The sequence below is a fragment of the Alosa sapidissima genome, chromosome 8 (genome assembly GCF_018492685.1).
Source record: "Alosa sapidissima isolate fAloSap1 chromosome 8, fAloSap1.pri, whole genome shotgun sequence".
NCBI classification, from domain to species: domain Eukaryota; kingdom Metazoa; phylum Chordata; class Actinopteri; order Clupeiformes; family Clupeidae; genus Alosa; species Alosa sapidissima.
In genome coordinates, this window is record NC_055964.1 from 34,561,786 (window position 1) to 34,576,340 (window position 14,555).

The 14,555-nt window shown below is 44.7% G+C and overlaps 2 protein-coding genes across 2 annotated transcripts in view; one reads left to right on the top strand and one right to left on the bottom strand.

Moving 5' to 3' along the window:
• The window catches only part of LOC121715178 (major histocompatibility complex class I-related gene protein-like), a 30,764-nt gene extending 23,386 nt beyond the window's left edge, over positions 1-7,378 (top strand). Inside the window, exon 7 of the mRNA XM_042100623.1 lies at positions 7,290-7,378. Coding sequence (XP_041956557.1) covers positions 7,290-7,294 — 5 coding nt within the window. The 3' untranslated portion in view covers positions 7,295-7,378. The remainder of the gene's footprint in view (positions 1-7,289) is intronic.
• Positions 7,328-11,385, bottom strand: LOC121715153 (tripartite motif-containing protein 16-like). Its single transcript, XM_042100577.1, has 7 exons — positions 10,730-11,385; positions 10,271-10,366; positions 9,667-9,900; positions 9,235-9,394; positions 9,050-9,109; positions 7,870-8,440; positions 7,328-7,832 (listed from the first exon to the last, which is right to left on the bottom strand). Exons 1-6 carry the CDS (start codon positions 11,369-11,371, stop codon positions 7,923-7,925), a joined length of 1,710 nt encoding a protein of 569 aa, XP_041956511.1. The 5' UTR covers positions 11,372-11,385; the 3' UTR covers positions 7,328-7,832; positions 7,870-7,922.
• Between the last annotated feature and the right edge of the window lie 3,170 nt (positions 11,386-14,555).

Consider the following 14,555-nt stretch of genomic DNA (forward strand, 5'->3'; position numbering starts at 1 on the left):
AGAATGGTGCGTGTAGGTGCATTCCGTTTACGTAGACAGAATTACTTTTGACCAAACATTTCGTCTACGACAGTGAATACTGCATTCAGCATTATGTCCACGAAGGGAAAAGGCCACCAGTCAATTTCGTCCACGAAAAGATGTACTCTCTTCAGTGTTTCGTGGACACAATGCAAACCAATTTGTGCATTCCGTGGACAAAAGGCGTTACGATGTAACATGGTTTCGTAATGAATATATGTATTTCGTCACACGAAAGTGATTCTGTCCACGAAATAAGGCATGTTACATTTGGCGCCCCATACACCCTCTCTACGCAGCACCTGATAGCTCCACCAATCATCAGATCTCTCTGGAGGATGAGGATATGACTGGAGCTCATCTCTCCTCTCCACCCATATACATAGTCATAGACCTACAACAAGCAATGAACTCCAGACACATAATCTCTCCCTCTCATAAACACACTGGAGTGTGTTTTGTTAATGAGGTTAAGGACTGTATTTGCTGGTTGGATTGGCTGGTTGTATTGCTCGGGCTTGTCTGTTAGAACACGAAGAATCCACAAAGCAGTCTTCTTTATCTCTTTAATGTGCCTTCATTGGTTCCATACAATCTTCCAGAAATGTAATGGAGGCTATCTAAGTCTGGGTGGATGCCTTTACGTACAGTATGTGTGTGTGGACTTTAATGTGTGGTCTGTAAATAAAGAAGAAGGACTAAATCAGTATGCTGCATTAAATGACATTAACCTTAACACGATTAGCTAATAACTACATTACATGCAAGCATCGCATATCAAAATGACCATGGGTATCAAGCTAAGCAACATAAAACCAACACATAGCAACATAAAACTCAGCTTAGCATGCTAACTTTCCGCTTAGCATTCTAATCATGAATAACGGAATGTACACATTTATGGTGACCGCTACAACCTGACTTATCATGTCTGCAACTCTACAAACACTTACTTTTGTATGGACGCACACAATCCAGCACATAAATGTATTTTGGGCACGTAAACTGCAAATTACTTAAACTATTGTTTGACCACGAACTCGTGTCACTCTGAAACTGAATTGAAACTTAACGAGGCTGCACGAGCCAAGGTTTCTAGGCAACGTCAAACAAACAAAATAAGAGTCTTTCGTACAGCCGCCCCCGAATTGCTAAAGCAATTCGCTCTTGGGAAAGACCCGATGGGATCTCCGGTGTCATCAGGGTCCGGGATGGCTGGAAGGCGAATGAGTCGAGTCACTGGCCTGGTATACACTTTGTCTCTGATTTGAATGTCTGCTGACCGGACATGACCATCTACGCTCCGATGAACTTTGATGATCTTCCCGATGGGCCAACTGGCTCTAGGGAGCTGTGGGTCCACCAGCAAGGCCACTGAGTCATCAGCGAGGTCTTCTGTGTTGGCGTGCCACTTCTGGCGAAGCTGTAGAGTGGGTAGGTAGTTCCGTATGAAGCTTGCCCAGAACTGGTCAGCCAGAATTTGGCAGTGCTTCCATCTCTTTCTGGTGAGGCCTTTGTCCATAGGGTACACTACCTGTGGTAAGGCACCGTCAGGCCGCCCCATTAACAGGAGTCACTGGGTCCTCATCGGCTATACTTGAGGACGTATAGCCTAGCGGCTTAGAGTTCAGGATGGCTTCAACTTCCAGCAGGACTGTGCGAAGCACTTCCTCAGCTACTGACTGGGATCCTATCACTGTGTATAAAGCATTCTTTGCTGATCTGATCTCCCGTTCCCAGGCCCCACCGAAATGTGGAGCTGCAGGCGGGTTGAAGTGAAAGGCAATTTTCTGCTTGGCAAGGAGCTTCTGGAGTTCTGGGCTCATACTGGTGAAGGCTTCCACGTAGCTCTTTCTCACCGGCCTTGAAATTGGTCCCTTGGTCTGAGTAGACTTCTGCCGGTGTCCCTCTGCGAGCGATGAACCTCCTAAGTGCCATCAGGTAAGAGTCTACGTCTATTCTTGGTAGGAGGTCAAAGTGCACAGCACGGGTTGTGAGGCATTTAAAGATAATGCCCCACCTCTTCTCTGTGCGGCGCCCTATCTTGATCTGGAAAGGCCCGAAACAATCAACGCCAGTGGAATAGAAGGGAGGCTTAAAGAGTCGCAACCGAGCTGCGGGTAGGTCTGACATCTTTGGCACTGCAGGACGGGCCTTCCACCTTCGACATTCTTTACACTGGTGCTGTACACGTCGGATAGCTTCTCTCCCACGCAGGACCCAGAAAGAACACCTCATCTCTGCGTACACCTGTTCAGGCCCAGGATGACATAGACGAGCATCATAATCCTGGATCAGGAGTTTGGTGGCTGGATGGGAGGGGTCCAAGACGATCGGATGTAAGGAGCTGGAGTCTAGTGCCTCTGCTCTCCGTAACCTTCCCCCTACGCGTATGATCCCTGCTACAGGGTCCAGCTCCGGCGACAGGGTAAGTAGACGGCTGCTGCGCTGTACAGGCTTGCCTGCTTCTAGGAGGCGCAGCTCTTCCTGAAAACAGTCCTGTTGCGCTTGCTTGATGATTAACAACTCTGCTTGCTGATAGATGGAGGCGGTCGGGCTGCCAGGCTGTGCGGCCGCCCCATCAAGCTCATATGCAGTGGCTTCAACAAAGTCATTCCAGCAGGCATACTGTTCAGCTGTGGAAATTCTGGGCTGGTCAACTGTTGATGTCAGGCCACAGAAGGTAAGCTTACGGTATTCTGCAGGATCCGGTTCAACCACTGTGGATGGCCTGGAAGGCCACTCTTCTGGTCCCTTGAGAAGGAAAGACATTTGCCGCCTTGGTGCGACTCTGGATCTTGCCACGAGGAATGACAGGTAGACTCTGCCATGAGTGTCCTCTGTCCGTAGGTATGCGACAGAGCCATAAGCCCTTTCCGACGCGTCGCTGAAGATGTGGATCTGCCTGGTGAGAACGTCAGCTTGAGTTGGCACATAAGGTCGGGGTAGAGATATATGTGGTAGAACCTCAAGCTCGGCCTCCCATTCCTTCCACCCGTGCAGCAGCTCTTCGGGAAGAAGCAGGTCGTCCCAGCCACGCTGTTTATCCCATAGGCGTTGAACAAGCATTTTTGCTCGTGTCGTGTATGGCAGGATGTACCCCAGAGGATCGTACTGTCGAGCTAGGACTTTGTACACGTTCCGCATCGTCAGTTCTCCATACTCTAGGGGTCGATGCTTGTAGCCGAGACTATCGGACTCCCAGTGCCAGATGAGTCCAAGAGCAGATTCTGGATGGCTGGCGTCAGGTTCAGGTTAAGGCCTCGGCACTGGTACGAGCAGTTGAACACTATACGGTTCTTGTCGTTGTGCTGTACTAAATGATGTGGGATGAACCACGTTTCACTCTCTGTTGTGACATCGGTGCTGAGCTTCACTACTGATCCTGCTTTGACTAGTTTGCGGATCTCCTCACAGTATGCCTCTGCGAATGCTGGGTCCCTAGCCAGCCTCTTCTCAGTGCTCCTTAGACTTGGCATGACCACCTCCTTGGTGGCTTGGAAGAGGGGCATTTGACGTTTGCGCAGCAGAGCGGTAGCGTACCGCAGAACACCATCGACCTCCATGCGTATTGTCTTCGCCTCAAGGATGTCCACCGCCTCTTGGTCCTCCTTTGACCGCATGACTACCTTGTCACTTTGAAACGGCACCACGTCCATCTGCCACAGCCTTTGTACATTTGTCATCAGTTCAGCTGTCTGTGGGGAGACGGTGGTGAACAGACACTGCTGGTGTGGCAGAGTCTGCTGGACTAACCTGGCGGGGCCTTGCAGAGTCCATCCCAGTCGAGTGCGGATAGCTGCAGGTCCTCCTGGTGGGCCCAATCTCACCGGTTCGACTGGGGTGAGCAAGTGCGGGTGGTCGGCACCTATGAGTATGAGGGGCTTGACTCGGTCAAACTGCTCAGCAAGGCCAAGACGCTCTGATGTAAAGGCTTGTGTGATTTTAAAGCTCTTCTTTGGCTGAGCAGCGGGAGATAGGTGGAAAGACACACGTGCTCCTCTGAGCACCTGGACGTCCTGCCTTATGGTGCGCAGGTTGAGTTCTTCAGGGGTGCCTTCTAACCCTAGTTGCTTGGCAGCCTCAGGGAGGAGCATGGTGCGCTCGGAGCCATCGTCCAACACTGCATAGGTTTCCAGCTTGCAGTCGCGATGGCTTGGCACCAGGACTCGTATCTTAGCCACTCTGCCAGGTCAATCAGGGTGTATGTCGACCCAGGTCGTTGAAGCATCTGACGGCGAAAGTCAGCTCTCATTTCTGGTGGGAGTTTTGTGAGTAGACGGGCAACGTGCGAGCCGCATCTCAGCTCCACATCTCCGTCGGGTCCCAGGGTCTGGAGCATGCCCACCAGGGACTGTACGTGTAGTGCAAACTCCATTGGGTCTCTGTGGCTGAAAAATGGTATCTTCGGCTTGGGCCCTCTGTAGACCCTCTCTTCAGACACAGAGGAGTTGAATGACCGCTGATGGCCCATGGGTGAAGAACCATAGCCTGCTCCAGGGCTAGGTGAGTATCTGTAGCACGCACCAGGATCATACGGGGCTCTGTGGTCTGAGGGGGTGAACGATGGGGGGCGTATAGCTGAGAATGGCTGGGATTGAGTAAGCCTGCTAGGTGGCACGGGCCGGCTAGGCGGCATGGGCCTGCTCGGTGTCATGGGCCTGCTAGGCGGCATTGGCCTACTAAGTGGCATGGGCCTACTGGGGGTATAGCCTGCTCTAGGTGTGGAGGACAGGCTACTATTTGCTTTTAAACTAGAAGCCGCACTCTGTTTCAGAAGCTGTAGCTCACCCATCACTCTATCTATGGCTGAGACCATTTCTCCTTCATCAGGATGCTCTGATGGCCGGGGTGTTCGCCCTGGTGGTGGTGGCGGCCAGTCGATGTTGTCATAGTTTCCGTCCTCTTCACCTTGTGTTGCAGGAGGTGGAGGAGGTGGTAGGTCTGGCCATACTGTATGATGAGGCTCTGTTCGGGTTTCAGCTAGGGCCTTCACTGTGTCAGCTAGCGACCTCACATCATCGTGGACATATCTTAGACATGCAATGTCATGTAACATGTATTCATGTGATTCACGCAGTTCCACGTTCTCCTTACGAATCTCCTCTAGCTCGGCCTTACATGCAGCAGCAAAGTCTTCACTTTCGTGCTTACTCCATGTATCATATTCTGCGCGGGGCCTGAGGGAAAACTCGTCCTCTTGCTCGTTGAGGGCTGGGTCCCACTGCACTTGGCGCCTTGAATATGAAGCATGTGGATGTGTGGTGGGTGTCATCTTGACTGTTCCCAGCTCCGCAATACATCTCTGTTCGCTCTCCTGTATGAGCATCTCTATCGTAGTCGAAGGAGAATGACGTTTGCCGCTGCCTGTGTCGAGCTCATATTCTTCAAGGTAACGTGGGAGATGTGTCTGTCGCTTAAGACGAACTGCTTCACTTATTTGTTCCATCTTGATCCCGAATCAACACAGTCTCCGGCTCGTGGGACCAAAATGTTAATGAGGTTAAGGACTGTATTTGCTGGTTGGATTGGCTGGTTGTATTGCTCGGGCGTGTCTGTTAGAACACGAAGAATCCACAAAGCAGTCTTCTTTATCTCTTTAATGTGCCTTCATTGGTTCCATACAATCTTCCAGAAATGTAATGGAGGCTATCTAAGTCTGGGTGGATGCCTTTACGTACAGTATGTGTGTGTGGACTTTAATGTGTGGTCTGTAAATAAAGAAGAAGGACTAAATCAGTATGCTGCATTAAATGACATTAACCTTCACACGATTAGCTAATAACTACATTACATGCAAGCATCGCATATCAAAATGACCGTGGGTATCAAGCTAAGCAACATAAAACCAACACATAGCAACATGCTTTCCGCTTAGCATTCTAATCATGAATAACGGAATGTACACATTTATGGTGACCGCTGAATTGAAACGTAACGAGGCTGCACCATAGACAGTAAAAGAAATGGACGAACAGACTCCGTCGTTTTCAATGGGAGGGCACTGAGTCAAATAGAACGATTTTTCAGTTGGTCCCCCCAGTACTGCGCAGACTCACACTTAACTTCGTGACGTTAGCCATCGAACTGAATCTTGTAACTCATATGATAGATACACTGAAATTATTCTCACACTTCCTTCGCCTTCAAAGTCATCAAAGTTAAACATTTATTTATGTATTATTATTAATATCATCCTCACCAAGTCGTGTTAATGTTGAAGCTACCATACATGATCATCTTCAAAAACAGTCAACAAAACAAAAAAGTTATCATATAGCCTTGAAGCTAATCTTCTTTCCACTTTTCCGACCTACGGTCAATCCATCGAAAACCTCTGTAATGATTAGTGCCGTTTTAAAAAAAAATAGGTTTACTTTTTTATTATTATTAGGTTGCCTCTGTGTAATGCTTTACCTTAACATACGGTCGTGTATGCTAGGTTTTGCTTACGAGTTACCGTCATAGACAGTAAGGTGGACTGAGCTTCTTATCCAAACAATACGGTTATCTCCCTACGGCGCGAAAGAGAGATTACATCAAAGCTAGCTTCCCTCCAACCGAACAAGCTAACCATTCTTCTTACGGGTAACCAACGTTACGGACGAGGTAGTGGAGTCTGTTTTGCCTTTGTAGTGTTTATGTGGATTACACAGAAGCTACAATATCGGCACAGGATATATGTTATATGAAGTTATGGTATTTCAAAAAAATCCTAGAATGAATGGACTTCTATGGGAGTTAGCAGAGAGGTGGTCCCTCCAGCCTACGTCGATTCTTCTACTTCCGGGAATTCGCCTGCCCCCTTGGGCTGCACGAGCCAAGGTTTCTAGGCAACGTCAAACAAACAAAATAAGAGTCTTTCGTACAGTGTTTAGTGTTAAGGATCTGTGTTCTGCAGTGGTGTCCTGAGGAAGTGATTTCAGGAGATGTGAGCGCTACAGTACAAGTGGGAGATGGAGTGAGCAGAGATCATAATGTGTTTGTCTTTAGATGGGTTCAGACACATAATCAGCTCATATTCAAAACAAAAACACAAACGCCCAACACCAACAAAGATCCATAATCTGTTTACCCTTTATGTGTCCTATCAGTTATTATATCTCTTCTTTTTTAGGCTTCTTACCTCATGTTACACAAAACAACTAACTTGGGATATTATTTAAAATATCAGCTCAATGCATTTGTATATGTGTTTGTGGTAAAGGCAGTCTGTAATTGTTTACTGAGGTTTTAAGGCTTCTTTATATTCTGCTGCTTCCACACAGGATGACAATCTGCCAATCAGGGGAGACACAGGACACACTATGGCAAACACACCTTTTATTTCTGCAAAGACAGACAGCCCAATCAGAAGCTGACTTTACATACACAGCTGATTACATTCAGAGTATTTTACAAATATTTTCTTATTTTTCTTGGTCTGTATCAATGTAGTAAAATAAGACATGTTCAAAATGCGTTGTCCAAAATATTAAGTGGGTTTAAAGGGCAACACCTACTGTATCAGTGAGTTTGCATTCACAGCTGATTACATTCAGAGCATTTAAAATATATATATATATATATATCTTCATAATTAAAACCTAAAATAAGATTACTACTTCAAAATGTTTTGTACAAAATAGTGTATGGGTGCAAAGATTAACACACATTGTTGTATTAATGAGAGCTGTGTGAAACTTCAGGAAAATATTCAAACTTATATTTTAATAAAGTTACAATACAATAACGACCATTTTACTACATTTGGACTTTTATGTTACACTACACTACGTACCCTTCCTTCTCCTCAATGTGTTTGTGACGAGTCTGATCCCAGTTCCCAACTGAAACACTAATGCCTACTGCAGCAGGGTCCTAGCCTGGCTCATACCAGACCAATGCCCAACTGAGAATACTCACAACAGCTTCACTGATGATCCACTATATATATAAAACCCAGGGTAGAGTGTGTGAGTGAATGTGGTCTGGACTCTGTGCAGGAGGGTCATTGTGTCAGAGATGCTGTAGAAGGCCAGAGTTCCTGCCCTGTGATCCACATACACTCCTATTCTGGAGCTGGCCACTAGAGGGAGTTCAGTGTCTTTATTATTGTGCCAGAAAGAGCAGCTGGAGCTGCAGAGGATCAGACTCCAGGACTGATCATTACATCCAAACACACACTCAGCACCCCCTCCTTTCCTGCTGATGCTTTTATATGAGACTGCTATAAAAACATCCTCTCCATTCCACTCCACCTCCCAGTAGCAGCGTCCAGACACACCCTCTCTACACAGCACCTGAGGGCACCCATCAAATCTCTCTGGATGATTATTATATGACTGGAGCTCATATCTCCCCTTCACCCTCCTGTTCCCCTCAGACAGATGGAGGTATCTATAAGCTGTGTTTGGATCCAGTGTGAAGTGATAGGAATCTGATGAAGGAGAAGACAACACAAAGGACAGAATGCTTCAATGTGTGTGTGTGTGTGTCCAGTCTGCAACCCAACTTCACCTCTCCACCTCACTCTCATTTCTCATACTGGATCCACCAAGGAGAATACACTCTATGGGAATATAATGTGCCACTTGATACATCCATTTCTGAGTGTGCTGTGTTTACCCCCATTGTTGCATTCTTCTTTTCATGATGACTTATCGGGAATCATGTATCTGTACGTCTGGTTTAACTAATGCATCCATCAAACTTAGTTCCTTTGGTAAGACGTTCTAAAAGGAGGCTCAGGAAGAGATGTAATAGATTTGCTGACATGATTCTGGACTTTGCATTGGTGGCCTATACAAAACAAACGGCCAATACCTGTTACTGCTCTGCAAGCATGACTGTCTGGAAAAGACATTGCTTTGCATTGGTGGGCTATACAAAACAAACGCCCAACACCTGCTACTGCTCTGCAAGCATGACTTGCTCATTTGCATTGCTTCCTCTATCCATGCCCTATAAACCCCATATTGAAATGTTGAACTTTTTAATGAAGCTTGACTTGTGATTTGGAATAATGTGCTGCATGTATAAGACTCACATTGTAGGAATTCCTCTCTGGCTGTAGGTTCAGAAGGCAACATAGCCTGGACTTTAGCCACTATTGTCACAGAGAGAATCATATTATACACAGCACTGACTTATATAAGTGGTTTACATGTACAAAAAATATATACATCAGTATAAAAAATTGAATATGTCAGGAATATCAGGAGTGTGACCAACCTGCTGCAGATATCTTCATGAGTTCCTCTTTGCAGAAATCCTCCAGCTGCCCCTTTAGTGAGGAGACAGATTTCTCCACAGCCTCAAAAGAAAGGCTTTGGTTAACACAGGTACTGGACACGTCTTTAGTCTCAGCTGTGTTGCTCATTGACTGGAAAGTCTAAATACAGAGAAAGACAAAGAGAGACAATATCAGTATAGTGCACATGACTAGTCAGAAAACAAATATTAGGGATGGCTCATATTGACTAGATCTCAGTAGATCATAATCACAGTATGAAAATACCATTCATAGGTCTTGATAGCCAAAAAATATGAGCATTAACCAAAAAACATTCAGAGTTGAAAGGGCATGGGGTCTGTTAAAGTGCTGCGTAAGGTAGATTGATGCCATCAGCACATCCTGAGCCCTCATAACCGATCAGCAGTTACCTTGAGGAAATGGATGTGGTTCTCTGTGTGTGAAAGCTGCTCCAGCTCAGCATCTCTCCTCTTCAGCTCAGCAATCTCCTGCTCCAGTTGCTTCAGATGTTCTTCAGCCCGACTCACCTCAGCCTTCTCCTGAGCTCTGATCAGCTCTGTCACCTCAGAGCGCCTTCTCTCAATGGAGCGGATCATCTCAGTAAAGATGCTCTCACTGTCCTCCACTGCTGTCTGTGCAGAACTCTGATACGAGACACACAAAGACACGTGATCCATCTAAAGCAGCCCTCAGCTCTTCCACAAAGCCTGTTGCCCACAGTGTGGCTTAGAGGAACCTGAAAATGACTGAGCACTTTGTACATGAAATTACTATAAACTGAGTCATTCCCACATTGATTTTCATGTTCCTACGAGTTATCCCACATACCATTTTAGTCCTATGAAAATTACCTAAAAATTTAACCACTGTTACCCACAGTGTGGCTTAGAGGAACTGGAAAGTGACTGAGCATTACTCCTCTTTGGCTAACTGCATGAGAACCCTAGTCCCTACCTGTGGCCGTGTAACTTGTCCAACAACCAGCTGCTGTCTTCACCTCTGGTCAGTACTCACCTTGAGCGTCTCCACAGCCTTCCTCAGCTCCTGCAGCTCCTTCTCTCTCTCCTGGATTCTCTGCTGGAATCTCCTCTGGGTCTCTCCCAAGTGTGTCTATGTTGAACAAATGCATCACATCCACACTGCAGTCATCATCGAATTACTAGGCCTGTTAGACAATTCCTCAAGCGCAAACTGCTTCATCAGGGTGAGCTCATGAACACATGGCTAAGGTGTTGATATTTAATGTTACTGATGAACCCATTACTAAGATGGCTGTCATTACAGGCTGTGACCATCTGATGTTATGACTTCAATTTAGAGAAGGGATTTCATGCTTTTGTTATTGTTATTGCATGTTGTTATTCACTCTCTAACTTGCTGTCTAAATGAACTCTAGAGGATGAGTCTATAGCCTGCTTCATTCCAGTTACACCATATAGCCATGTTATAGGCTGCTACAACTCCTGCTCTTACCTGTTTCTCCTTTCTCCCTGCAGATGCTGACACAGTGTCATGGCCTTTGTGTTCATCCACCATACAGAGAAAACAGATACAACTCTGGTCCGTACGACAGAATATCTCCAAAGGCTTCTCATGTTGAGTGCAGACCCTCTCCTGTAGCTGAGCTGTGGCATCAACAGTCTTGTGTTTTCTTCCAGGATGGACTTCATTGTGAACTTTATAGTGAGTTTCACAGTAAGACACCAGACAGTCCAGACAGGACTTCACAGCTTTCAGTTTTCTCCCAGTGCAGACGTCACACTCCACATCTCCAGGTGGTCCAGCACATACAACAGGAGCAGGAACAGCAGGTTGAATTCTGCTCTTCCTGAACTGTTCCACAAGCTCAGCAAAGATATTATTTCTGTTCAAAACGGGTCTTGGAGTGAACGTCTGTCTGCACTGAGGGCAGCTGTAGACTCCCTTCTGATCTTCCTGATCCCAGCAGCCCTTAATGCAGCCCGTGCAGTAATTGTGTCCACAGTTAACAGTCACTGGATCCTTAAGGAGATCAAGACAAATCGGGCATGTAAAAAGGTCCTGGTTACTTGAACCTGCTTCTGCCATTCTTCTTTTGCGGTGTGTAGTGTACCCTATCGCTTCACAACTTTCCATGAATGCGAGGCTACCTAGTTTCGTTTCGCCTGAAATCGGTGCGTCACTTCGAAATGACTTTAGTTGCAACATGTGTGATGGGCGTGTTCGGTTGGCGACGGCGATTAAACCGTGAAGGATTTCGACTTAGTTAAGAAAAGATGTTTCCGATTTTGTGGAAATAATATTGTGTGTAGCCAAGTAATTAAACCTCAAAAAAGCAGTTTACCCCTGTCTCTGAACAAAAATAGCTAAAACTCGATCTGCTAGGAGATTGGTTTGCAAAGAGAAAGATGCGAAACCATCACTGACCGATTTAATAAAATGACAGTGCAAAGCTAAATAAGTTACTATTTGTCACTACCACACACACACACACATTTTTTTACTATTTGTCAAGGCCTACCACACACACACACAAATAGGCTGTGTTAAATCAAGTCAAATAAAATGTAAAACTTGTATGTCAGTCATTATGTAAGGGATAATGGACGACACGGTGGTCTGTTCACAGAAGTTAATGCACGGTCGAGGTTGTAAAACGGCCCCGACGCGAAGCGAAGGGCCGTTTAAACCTCGTAGTGCATTAACTTCTGTGAACAGACCACCGTGGAGTCCATTATCCCGCTTATTCCACTGTTGCCACTTGCGTTGTGTTCATTTCCTGTTACAATTTAAACGTTTTAATCGCTAAAACTGTCTTGTTTGTAGAACTAGTTCTAATTTCTTCCGACACATATCAACTAATTTCTCAACTCACAAGACAAACTGCCGTTACTAGTTCTAAATGGATGGTTGCTACGGCCAAAGGCCAGTCGTTGGTTCTATCTCTCCCGTTGTCAAGCGGGCGTACCCCAAGATTCCGATGAACTTTAGCTTTGAAACATCGCTTTTACTTAGCCTGCCGTCATCCATCTAGCTAAAAGCCACCTCCGTCATATGCTACAATGTTGCAATGTTCTGAACGTCTGCATTTTACAGCTCGGATGCAACGTGACAGTTAATTTAAACTTCACAACGAGTTCGGCGAATTAATATACAAGTGTGATACGGCCAAAAAAATGGATCTACTTCATAGGTGTGCAGATAACATACGGTTAATGGTCGTTCTAAATTACGTAGGACAATGGGAAATTCAACCAAGCAGTGGAATAAACTGTTATATTATACTGCCTCTCTATGAAGAGCCAAACAAATTTTCAACACAACTCAAAAGAGTCGCACAACAAAAAAAGATGCCCACACCACAACAGCGACTTAGGCCTACACTTTAAATATTATTTTTCATTTAAAATGAAACACTTGGCAGATGCTACAAATTATCGTTTTCAGGAATGAGTAGCAAGCAACAAAGATATTTGACACACATCAAATTCCCCATCACTGACTGACTTATTAGCATGAGAAATGCTCTATCATACGGTGTTCATTTTAGGACATCCTCAGACTCAGGTGTCAGACTCAGAAAAACATCTGTCATTTTCAGACAAAACTGCCTCAGCGTAAGAAAAACCTCTGTCATCCTCAGATAAAACTGCTTCAAACCAAACTGCCTCAGAAAAACATCTCTAAGGAGTCAGGTCTCAGAAAAAACGCTGTCAGAAAAAGTGGAGTCAGGTCTCAGAAAAAACGCTGTCAGAAAAAGTGGAGTCAGGTCTCAGAAAATCAGGTCTCAGAAAAAACGCTATCAGAAAAAGTGGAGTCAGGTCTCAGAAAATCAGGTCTCAGAAAAGTATTAAGTATTAAATAAAGACAAATGTGCTATGCCATGATGTAATACCATATAATACCATTATAAAACGTTAGCAGTTGTCATTGTCATTGCACGACAATAATAGACAGACATAAAGATAGACAGGTACTTGAAATATAATCCCCAGGGGACAATAACTGCAGCGTTGTTGAATTCATTTGATATGAGATGTTATCTTAACTTATTTAGAGAAATGTGCCTTGTTCTTGGTACCTGCTATTTCATGTATTATCATAATGGTATTATATGGTATTAAATCATGACATAGCACATTTGTCTTTATGGGGGTTTGGGAATAATGATGTGATGATAATGATGCAGGTTTCTTACTGGTAGGTAGTGTACAACTGGGAAACGGTTAGCAAAAGTAAGAAATAATGGTCCAAGTGTCGTTCTGGACTTCCGTGGTGGAAAAATGTTTAACCCACTTTTCCCTAGCTTATTGAATGTACCGTAATTTGCTGTATGTAGTACGTAGCTTACTCCGGTATGTGCCTTACAGCAGCTGCTAATGTTACTAGCGAAGTGAGGTTAGCTAAGTTACATCCATGGATTTCCTACAATGTGTATACCATTGGATCACTTTCTACCTTTACTTATGATTTCTACATCTAACCAAGCACCAAATATAACATGCCAGTGACCAGGCTTGGAATTTCACCATTCTGGGGGCAAGGCCACTTGGCCTTCAGTTGGGCATATTTGGTGGGGGGCACAAAGGCCACATGGGCACCAAGGCCAAAGTTAACTATACAGTAGTAGGCTATAAAAATGATCAAAGTTGTATTTAGCCTATTCACTGCAGTAGACCTGCATCATTGTATGAAACATTACAAAAACATGAAACATGACATATTACATATAACTGTAAATCATCTGATCATCTAATAAAAACAGATATCTAGGCTATATATAACATTTATTTTATATTTGGCCTGCTATGAAATCATGTATTGAACAATTTAAATTTAAGCACAGCTCATCTTTAAGAAACTCAAATAGCCTAGATGCATGCTTAGCATTTTATGATCTTTCACAAACTCTTAGTCAACTGTCCTCTGATTTACCAATATCTAGGTGATATTTGTAACATTTATTTTGTATTTGGCCCGTTATGAAATCATGTGGAACAATTTAAACACATTGTAAAACTTAAAGCCCAAATTTGGAGACATCAATGCATGTCAAAATTTACTGCAAATTCAAAACTGGATTACTCTGGAACGGCTAACTGTACAGGGGACTGCTTTACACCTTTATGTTCGGTAAGGTCTGCTGTTTATTCTGATATGTGGTTTGTCATGTGTTAAAAGAAGGGTTCGTAAAGTATTCCACCGAGATGAATATGTAGGGAGATCATGGACGCAAAACCTTCAGTAGAATGTATGATTAAATTTAATTATATTATTTACTTTTCTCGCGAACCGTTCAACACAGCAATTATCGACACAG

Excerpts from the sequence above, each read along its gene's own strand:
- LOC121715153 (XM_042100577.1), bottom strand. The coding sequence starts at position 11,371 with ATGGAAAGTTGTGAAGCGATAGGGTACACTACACACCGCAAAAGAAGA. Across the intron at positions 9,395-9,666 it reads ACCACATCCATTTCCTCAAG|ACTTTCCAGTCAATGAGCAA; the intron begins GTAACTGCTGAT and ends CTCTGTATTTAG. Across the intron at positions 8,441-9,049 it reads CAGAGAGGAATTCCTACAAT|ATTCCTATCACTTCACACTG; the intron begins GTGAGTCTTATA and ends CTCCTTCATCAG.